A 10,545-nucleotide genomic window follows, 5' to 3' on the forward strand; every position below is an offset into this window, starting at 1 on the left:
GGACACTCAGGCCACGAGGCCAGCGCCAGGCCACCCGGCGCGGGTGCCTCCAGGTTATGGTGCACAGAAAGCACTTAGGCCCAGGGGTCAAGATCAGAGGCTAGAAGATGGGACCTTGTGTGCCCCATCCACCCTGGACTGTCCCCAGCCTCCCTGGAGAATCCGCCCGACTCCCGGGAGCGCGGCCGCGAGTCCGCACCTCTGCGCACGCGCGAGGGCACTTGCGGGGACGCTAAACTCCCGCGGGCCCCGGGCCCGGGAGGCGGACGCGCGTGTCACAGGTGGGAGGAGAAAAAAACAGTTGAGCTGAGAAAAAGGGCTGCCACGCCCCGGCCCGGCCAGGCTCGGCCCCAGCTGGCTGAGCGCCCGCTGTTTGCTGTCCAGCAGGGGAGCAGGGATGTCCCTCGGGTCACCGCGGGCCCTGGCGCCCTGAGCGCCCACGCGCGGAGCAGTAATGCGCGGCTCTCTTGTGTTCCAGTTCAGCAGGAGCGCAGACAACTCCGCGCACCAGCAAGGCCAGAACCAGCTCTACAATGTAAGTCAGCCTTAACCGAGACCCGTGCAGAAAGGAGGGACCGTCCTCTGCTGGGACGTAGGGAAACGCGCAGTCTGGAGTCTCGGCGTTAGATCTGGCCCTGGACTATCAGCTCTTGGACGCAGCGGCAACTTGTTTAATCTCAGTTTTCTAACCCCTAAAACGGGAATCGTCGCTGTACCCATGATGGGGCACTTTGAGGACCACATGCGCTTAAAGGGTTTGATGAATGGGCCGCACTGGTGGCGCTTAATAAAGCCCCTGCCGGCGGATGAGCCCTGGGCCATCAGCAATTTGCAATTGCTGGAGGGGGTGGAGAGGGAATGTCTTAGAATCTTCACAGCTGAGGTGGAAGCAACTGCACACCCCTGTGCAGTGGGTCTGGGGTTGAATCTATCTCCCTCTCCAAGCCCCAGTTTCTTGATTTGCTCATGACAACGTTGTTACTGACCAGCATATAGTAAGAAAAGCACTTTGAGACGGTCCACCCGCATAGCATTGTGTGTTCTCGGAGACGGTGGCATCCAGATGGACCAGTTACCACCCTCTCATCTGTCTCCCCCATTTCTTGTGAGCCACCAGAGAGAGGGAAACCAGCTGGCCTCATCCTCCTGAGGTTCCTCTTTCCTGAGCCTAACATTCTCCTGTCTGTTTTAGGAGCTCAATCTAGGACGGAGAGAGGAGTATGACATTTTGGATAAGAGACGGGTGCCCGATCCTGAAATGGGAGGGAAGCAGGTAGGGAACCCCTTTCTCTGCCTCTGTGTGTATATGTGTGTGTGTGTCGGGGCAGGGGCCCGGGGGACTCAGCCCTGCTGGGGCACAGGGTGGCTCTGAGAGACCGGCTCAGCACCAGCACACTCTGCAACCAGATGGGACACTAACACGTGTGGGGCCTCGGGCAAGAAGACAGGTGAAGACCCACCTGCTGCTGCCCCTTCTTACCTCCTTGGTTCCATTCTGGATCTCAAAGGGCCTCATGCCTGTAAGTGGCCCCCCAATTCCCATATCTCAGCTCCACCCACATTCCCTCACATTGCTCCTTGGCCACCTTGAGACGCACACATGGTGGCACCATCTACCCGGGGAGGGGAGACCTGGTGAAGAAGAGACCCACCCAGGCAGGGGCCCAAGACCACTGGACAAGGAGCCTGGTCAGGGTACCAGCCCTGGTGGCTCTGTTGTCTTGTCTTTGTAGACTCTGCACCCTGAGGGGAGGGAAGCCACTAGATGAGGCCAGGCTAGGGTCCTCTTTTCTTCCTCCTTCATCCTAGTTATATTTATTTTATTTTTATTGTATATTGACACGTTGTAGCTGTATATATATTTATGGGGTCCAAAGTGGAGTTTGTGATTTTTTTAATACAGTGTGGGATGATTAATACATGGCAAATATTTAACTTTTTTTGTGATGAGAACATTAGAAATTTACTCTCAGCAATATTGACATGTACAGTCAATTATTAACTAGATTCAGTGTGCTGTGTTATTGATCTAATCTTAAAAAAAAAAAAAGTCAACCTTATTCCTGTAATCTAACTGAGGCTCTGGACCCTTTGACTTCCATCTTTGCAGTACCCCACCCATCCTGCTCTTTGCTTCTAGGAGTTCCACTGTTTTAGATTCCACATGTAGGTGGGAGCATGCGGGGTTTGTGTTTCTGTGTTTGGGTTACTTCACTTAGCATAATGTTCTCCCATTCTATCCATGTTATTGCAAGTGACAGAGTTTCTTCCTGCCTTAAAGCTAAATAATATTTCACTGTGCATACGTACCACGCGTTCTTTATCCATTCATCCCTGATGGACACTTGGGTTGATCCCATATCTCTGCTATTGTGAATAGTGAGGCAGTGAACATGGGAATGCAGGTGTCTCTTCAACAAACTAATGTCAAATCTTTGGGGTAAATACCCAGCAGAATAATGGTTTTACTAATTTACATTTCCATCAGCAGCATACAAAAGTTCCCTTTCCTCCACATCCTCTCCCAATGCTTGTTGCCTTGTCTTTTTGAGAATAGCCATCCTAATAGTTATGAGATGATATCTCCTTGTGGTTTTGATTTGCATCACCCATTTTTTCATATATCTTGTAGCTATTCTTATGTCTTCTTTTGAGAAATGTCTATTCAGGTTTCTTGTCCATTTCTTAAGTAATTACTTTTGTCTATGGAATTGTTTGTGTTCCTTATATATTTTAGATATTAATCCTTTATCTGTTGTATGCCTTGCAAATATTCTCTTTCAATCTGTAGATCATCTCTTCACTCTGTTAATTGTTTCCTTTTTCTTTTTTTTTCTGAGACTCACTTAATCACCTGAGTAGAGTGCCATAGCTCAGCGCCACAGCAACTGCAAACTCTTGGGCTCAAGCCAGCCTCTTACTTCAGCCTCTCAAGTAGCTGGGACTACAGGTGTCCACAACAACACCTGGCTAGTTTTTCTATTTTTAACACAGATGGGGTTTCACTCTTGCTCAGGCTGGTGTCCAACACCTGAGCTCAGACAATCTACCTGCCTCAGCCTCCCAGAACACTGGGATTACAGGTGTGAGCCACCAGGACCGGCCAATTGTTTCCTTTGATGTACAGAAGGTTTTTATTTTCATGTAATCCCATTTGTCTATCTTGGCTTTTGTTACCTGTGCTTTTGAAGTCAAAGCTAAAAAAAAAATGATCATCTAGACCAATGTCCTAGAGTTTCTCCCTATGTTTTTCTCTACTGGTTTTATGGTTTCAAGACTTATGTTTAAAAGTTGGACATGGTGGCACATGTCTATAGTCCCAGCGACTTGGGAGGCTCAAGAGGATGACTTGAGTTCAGGAGTTGAGGTTGCAGTGACTGTGGTGATGCCACTGTACTCCAGCCCAGGCAACAGAGTAAGAACCAGTCTCAAAAACAAAACAAATAAAGCAAAGACTTATGTTTAAGTCTTTAATCAGTTTGGAGTGGATTTTTGTAAGTAGTACAATGAAACAAGTTTTCAATATGTATATTCAGTTTTCCCAACACTATTTATTGAAGAAACTGTCAATTTCCCATCATACATTCTTGGCACCTTTGTCAAAGATCAACTGACCATAGGTGGGTGGATTCTCTTCTGGGCTCTCTATTCTGTTCCAGTCATTGGTTAATGTGTCTATTTTCATATCAGTACCATGCTGTTCTAATTACTATCACTTTGTAGTGTAGTTTGAAATCAGATAGTGTGATGCCTCCAGCGTTGTTCATGATTGCCTTGACTGTTTTTTTTTTTTTGTCGTTCCATATGTATTTTAGCATTTTTCTATATCTATGAGAAATGGCATTGGAATTTTGATAGGGATTACATTGAATTTGTAGATTATTTTGGAGAGCATATTTTAACAATATTAATTCTTTCAATTTATGAACATGGGATAGCTTTCCATTTATCTGTGTCTTTTTCAATTTCATTAATTATATAATTTTCAGTGTACAGGTCTTTTACTTTTGGTTAAATTTATTCCTAAGTATTTTATTGAGCTATTGTACATGAGATTATTCTCTTGATTTCTTTTTCAGAAAGTTTGTTGTTATAGAGAAATGCTACCAATTTTTGTGTGATTTTGTGTTCTGCAACTTTATTAAATTCCTTTTTCAGTTCTAACAGTTTTTCTTTTTTTTTTTTGTGGTGAAATCTTCAGGGATTTCTATGTATAAGATATGTCATCTGCAAATAGGGACAATTTAACTTCTTTCTTTCTGATTAGTTACTTTTATTTCTTGCTTTTGCCTAATTGGTTTGGCTGGGACCTCTTGTACAGTATTAAACAGGATTGTTCAGAGTGGGTATCCTTGTCTTGTTTCAGATTTTATTATTATTATTATTATTTGAGACAGAGTCTCTGTCACCCTCTGTAGAATGTTATGGCATCACAGCTCACAGCAGCCTCCAACTCTTGGGCTTAAGCCATCTCTTTCCTCAGCCTCCTGAGTAGCTGGGACTACAGGTGCCCACCACAACACCCAGCTATTTTTTGTTGCAGTTGCCACTGCTGTTTTGGCTGGCTGGGCTAGGTTCGAACCCACCACCTTCAGTATAGGGGGCCAGCACCCTACCCACTGAGCCACAGGTGCAACCCTTGTTTCAGATTTTAGAAGAAAAGCTTTCAACATCTCCCTGTTGGATATGATATTAGCTGTGGGTTTGTGGCCCTTATGGTGTTAAAGTACATTCCCTCTATACCTAATATGTTGAGAATTTAATTAACATGAAAGGATGCTGAATTTTGTCAAAGGCTTTTTCTGCATCTAGTGAAATGATCATGTGATTTTGTCCTGTACTGTGTTAATGCTGTCTATCAAATTTATTGATTTGTGTATGTTGAATCATCCTTGTATCCAGAGATAAATCTCATCTGAGATGGCATGCAGCCCTTTCAATGTGTTGTAGAACTTGGTTTGTTAGGCTCATCTTAAGAGCAGGGCTCAGGACAAAGGCTGGGGCTGCCCCATAAGGTACCTGGGGCATCAGGTACTGCCTGATGCTGCCACTGGCTTTTGATGTTTCTGGTCACAACTGTCCATCAGCCCCTGTCCAGGCCCTCTGAGCCCTTTCCCAGGCATGCTGTTGCTCAACTGAATGGGCAGTAGAGATGCCCCTGGTGTTGCTGATCACTCCTGGCGCTATGCTCTAGGTGCGGTTCTTCTCTCCTCCTCTTGTCTATACTAGGACGGCATGGGCCACCTCTCAGTTGGATCTGCCTTGCAGTGGCTGGCCCTGCCCCAAATGAGGGTACCTGGTGCCTACTGTCATCAGTTATAAGTCCCACTTATAAGGTTTTCAATAGACAGGCCATTAGCAGAGATTCCCATGGTCTGTTCTGGGCAATCTTGGGTTTGGTTGGGTCCCTTGGGGAGGGTGAAGTGTACATTCAAATGAATGTAACCAAGTATGGGCTGTGTGGTACTGTGGCCCCACAGCGGCCTGGCAAGGCTGGGGAGCCTGGGGAGAAGAGGGGCCGGGGCAGCAGGAGCAGGATGTGGCTCTCATGGCCTGGATTCACCTTTCTTTGCCCATAACTTTGTCCCCGTTTTCTTTCCTAGCAGAGGAGGAAGAATCCTCAGGAAGGCCTATACAATGTGAGTAAAGAAGCTTTCACATTTTACCTTGGAAAGTTGAAGGGAAAGGCTGAAGGGGGGCTCTGGGTGATGTTTCCCCATCATCTTTATCCAGACCGTCCCTTCCCTGGGTCAAATAATGTCTCACCTGCTTGCTGCCTACAGTAGCACCTGCTTCTAGAAAGACCCCTTCACTGAAAAGTGACAACTTATCTCCCCTCCTCTTGTCTTCCCTCTCTCCCCCGTGCCTACTGCTGGAGGTCCTAAGTTGGTCAGCCTGGGGTGTAGGGGTTGCAGCGAGGTCAAGCTGGTGGGCCCCTCTGAGGGCTGGAGGGTTCTCCCGAGTGTTTCTTTTCACTGGAAGGTCAACCTCACCATCCTGGGAGTGAACCTGACTGTCCTTCTTAGACCATTGATCTGGGTCTGCCACGCAGGGTCCCCTTGTAGGTGGTAGCCTGTAGCCTTCTCTAAATGGGTCGCCAAGGTCCCTCCTAGGTGGGGTGGGGTTCCACCAGGTTCCAGTCCCTGGTGTTGGCTGTGTGAAGAGGCAAATATGTGATTCTGGGGGCTTCAGGTATTGTAGAGCCCTTGTATTGTCCAATCCCAGGTCTTTGTCTAGAGCGTCACATCTTGTCCTTTTGAGCCCTAACCTGAGCTTCTCAGCTCAGCGCAGAGGGCTGGCAGCTTAGAGGAGATTCCAAGGGGCTGAGGACAAGAGGAGAAGGGGGAGGAGCTGGTTGTGGGCAGAGAAATTGGTGTGAATAAGATTTGAAGCCTTGATTGTGGGAGCCCCTGAGTACCTGGGAATCAAGGGGCTCCCTCTTGCAGGGACCTACTGCATTAGTCAGTAAAATCAGAGTCTCACCCCTCTTCCCCAGGCCCTGCAGAAAGACAAGATGGCAGAGGCCTACAGCGAGATTAAGGTAAAAGGCGAGGTGAGTGTTGCTCTTCCTTAATTCCAAAGGAGTTCCTTGTGCTCTTCTGGATGTGCCTGCCGCAGACCTTTCCCATCCACTCTAAATCCCACCTGCTAAAGCCAGTGTGGTGGGGCAGTGCCTGTGACTCAAAGGAGTAGGGTACTGGCCCCATATACCAGAGGTAGTGGGTTCAAACCCAGCCCCGGCCAAAAACTGCAAAAAAAAAAAAAAAAAAAAGCCAATGTGGTGGCCACCATAGGGGAAAGGTGAACCCAGCTCTCATCCAGGTCAATAGTTTATAAGAAACTAGGGGCTGATCCTCTTTCAGGACCAAAAACCAAATCTAGATTTGTGAAACTTGGCAAAAACAGGTCACTTTTAATAAGCGTTGAGCGTTTTATGTGTGTTCAAAGCTCAGGACTGCCGGGCCCAGGGCAAAATGAAACATGGGGTCCCTTGTTCACAAATGATTAAGAATTTCAAAATAGAGTGAAACATTGCACCCTCCTAGGCAGGGGCCTTCTGTCATTTTATTTAATTCTCACAATAACTTGATGAGAAACATGTGCCCTGCCAGGCACAGGTGGTTAAGTAACTTATCCAAGCTCACACAGCTAATAAACAGGGGAACCAGGATTTTTTTTTTTGAGAGTTTTGCTTTGTTGCCCTATGTAGAGTGCTGTGCTGTGACAGCTCACAGCAGCCTCAAACTCTTGGGCTCAAGTGATTCTCTTGCCTCGTCCTCCCAAGTAGCTGGGACTACAGGCACCTGCCACAACGCTGGGCTATTTTTAGATACGAGATCTCCCTCTGCCTCAGGCTGGTTTCAAACCTGTAAACTGAGGCATTCCACCCACCAAGGCCTCCCATGTGCTGGGATTACAGGCATGAGCCTCCACATCCAGCCTGGGAGTCAGGATTTGAACTGACTATGCCAGAGCTGTAACTTTTCAGAAGGGCTCATTGCCAGCCCAGCAAGCTTTGACAACCAGGCAAGAATTTAAGAACCGAAGGGAAGCCTATTCCTTCCAAGCAGTGAACAACAGAGCCAGACCCCAGGGGACCCAGATCCTAGGAATCTGATATTTGTTAGTATCTGAACGGGCAGAGCAAAACCCGGTCTCTTTCAGAGCAAGACCTCGGTGTGGTTTGGGGCCTGAGGGGTCTGACAGGTGTCCTGCTGGGAGACAAGTCACCCCTGACTTTCTGGGGACCTTTGAGCAGAAAAGCCCCTGCTGACTGCCTGACTTTCTAATCCTTTTCTCATTTCACTTCCAAAGAACCAGAGGAGGAGAGGCAAGGGACACGATGCCCTGTACCAGGTACGAGCTGCCAAGTTCCTTCTGGTGGGCTGTGGGGGGCATCTGACAGGGGGCAAGATCAAAGCTCTCACATTTTGTTTGTTGGTGGTACCAGCTTTTGCCAACAGCTGGGCAGGGCAAATGCAGGGCATTCATTCTGGCCAGTGGTGACTCTATGGCCAGAAAATCCTTGGGGTAGGGTGGCACTTAGCCATTCAAGCAAACTGCTTGGCTCCAGCAAGGAGGCTGTGGCAGCCCCGTGCACTGTGGTGCAGGAGGGTGTGCGGTCTCCCCACAGGTGCAAATGTAGGCAAAGGACACCACACGAGCGATTTCCTGCCTCTCTGCCCACTGCTTTGGGCCCTTCCTTGCAGAAACCTGGCTCTGCCTTGTATCCTTAGACCTTGTAAGATGAGAGGAAGGGTGGGAAGATGGAGGAAAAAAACAGCTAACTTCAAAAGGAAAATGTTATTTCAGTCAGGTGTCTGGTTTATGCAAATCATCATGCAAATGAAGCACAGTTAACCCATTTCTCTAAAACATGATCTCCAAGATTCTCCTCTCTCTCCTCATGGCTCCACTGGGCTGCTCACAACTCGCTTTTCTGACTTCAGAGTGTCGCGATGCCCGGCTTGGCTGAGTTGAGGGTAGCATCAGAAAAGCCACAGAAACCCGCCTGTGTGGCTGCTTTTGCTCTCCCTTCTTCCTGGCCCCTGGCTGGACCAGAGAGAGGCGTTCTAGCCAGATTGGGACAGCCTTACCTACCTGTGCCCTGACAAAGAACGTACTGGAATAGCAGGGCTTGGGAAGGAGGTGCATGGAGGAGGGCTGAGGCCCAGAAGCCCCCATTCTCTCCCTGTGACAAGTCCAGGCTGCCTGTGGGCCCAGGTACCAGGGACAGCAGCGTCTCCAGTGCAGGCACGGCCCCGTCCCTTATTTCTAGCTCTGTATTAGAGGTGGGAGACGCCCCCTCTTCTTTGTTCTGACAGAAGTTGGCTGGGCCCAAGTGCTGTAGCTCATGGCACTTGGGAAGCTGGGAAGAGGAGTGAGAATTTAGCTGGGAAAGAGTTCCCACAAGGCCACTCTGAGCAGGGCACAGACCCATGTCTCCTGCAGTCCTCTCAGCCCAGGCTTCTGCCTGTGGGGTGAGGGGAGTCTTCCTGGGAGCTAGGTGGGAGGTCATATCTGTTGGCTCTGGGTTGGTTCCTGCCTACAGAGGCTCCTGACTGAGACTCTTCTCTTCTGATTTGTTTTCACAGGGGCTCAGCACAGCCACCAAGGATACCTATGATGCCCTCCACATGCAGGCCCTGCCCCCTCGCTAACAGCCAGGGGTTGCAACCCTCACAGGCCAGACCTGTAGACGCCCAGATTGTGAGACACAAGATCTTTATCAACCCAGTTCACTCATATTTCTTGACTACCAAAGTATTCCTCTTTGTGACTAGGATGCTTTGGTCATATCCGATTCCAAACCATCAGAACCAGAATCTTGTCCCTGGACTCTTTTAGGGGAATGCATGCCCCAGGGTTATAGCCCTGATCTTGGGACTTCTGGCTTGCTGGTGACCATAAGCAGACGCCTCTCCTGGCGGCCCTGGGCTGTCACTGAGAGGTGTCTCTGCACTGTCACTGGGACGCAGCCACACTCCCTCTCACAGCTGAGTTGCTGATTCTGTGCTTTGTAAAGTCCCCAGATGCTAGCACATGTCCTAATAGTCGCTATCGTCCGGTCAGTATTTGAGTGGCTTTGCTCTGTTGTAAATTTGGTTTCTGTTGTTAGACTTTCCTTCCTTTTAGGGTAACTTGTAACAGGGCTGTGTTATACCTACCTGTGAAAGGGATGGGCATTTGGGAAGGGGTAAATGGCTAGCGGGGAAGGTATGGGGCATGAGGGCAGCCAGGGGCCTCCTTCCACGAGGCCTACATTCCACATTCGTGCATGTGTGCCGGGCACTACGGGGCTGGAAGATGAACAGGACCGTCTCTGAATTGTGCACAAACTGGTATAAAACACATCATGATGTCATTACACAACATGAACAGAGCATGCGGGAGCAGGAGAAGTTGGGCAGCGAGCCTATGTTCTTCCCGGCCCTTGGGCTGCCTGGGACTTGCAGTGGATGAACGTTGTCAGCTCTTCACTGTGAAGGCCTCGAGGAAAGATGCGACACCACGAGAACTGTCAGGATCCCAGGGGACAGTGGCATGTTGGGAAATCCTCAGTCAGCCTGCCTGGAACATTGCTGTTTAATTAAAGGGCACATGACCGTGGAAGGGAAAGCCTCTCTGCTCTACTTGGTTTTAATTTATACTGTACTGGATTGCTAAGGCCTCACTATTTTGCATAATAAAAACTGCTTCAGTAAAAAATACTGCTGCACTCTAAGCTTTGTTTCAAGCCTGTAATGACAATTTAGTCATCAGGAAATCAGCAGGTTGCCCTTGGGGGAAGGGTTCAGAGAGTGAACAGGACAACTCCTCTAAACTGGCAGGTGAGCGCAGGTCCCTGTGGCCCAGAAGGCTGCCATGAGGACAGTGTCACACGGTGCAAAGTGAGCAGGGGTGGTATGGTATAGTGTCAGGTTGGTCCTCAGCTGCACGAGAACCAGAGTGGGCCATGGGAAAGGAGCCTGCAGCATGGCGCCCAGCTTGTGGCACAGGAAAAGATGCAGGAGAGGCCACCCTCTCATTCAGGTGTCAGCAAGA

General features: G+C 48.9%; 1 protein-coding gene across 1 annotated transcript in view; it reads left to right on the forward strand.

The window, feature by feature from the left end:
• The window catches only part of CD247 (CD247 molecule), an 85,348-nt gene extending 75,145 nt beyond the window's left edge, over positions 1–10,203 (forward strand). Inside the window, exons 3-8 of the mRNA XM_023510818.1 lie at positions 479–535; positions 1,193–1,273; positions 5,604–5,639; positions 6,497–6,553; positions 7,816–7,857; positions 9,096–10,203. Coding sequence (XP_023366586.1) covers positions 479–535; positions 1,193–1,273; positions 5,604–5,639; positions 6,497–6,553; positions 7,816–7,857; positions 9,096–9,161 — 339 coding nt within the window. The 3' untranslated portion in view covers positions 9,162–10,203. The remainder of the gene's footprint in view (positions 1–478; positions 536–1,192; positions 1,274–5,603; positions 5,640–6,496; positions 6,554–7,815; positions 7,858–9,095) is intronic.
• Positions 10,204–10,545: the final 342 nt, after the last annotated feature.

Source organism: Otolemur garnettii, unplaced genomic scaffold (assembly GCF_000181295.1).
Source record: "Otolemur garnettii isolate 467f Iridium unplaced genomic scaffold, OtoGar3 scaffold00016, whole genome shotgun sequence".
In the NCBI taxonomy this organism is placed as follows: Eukaryota; Metazoa; Chordata; class Mammalia; order Primates; family Galagidae; genus Otolemur; species Otolemur garnettii.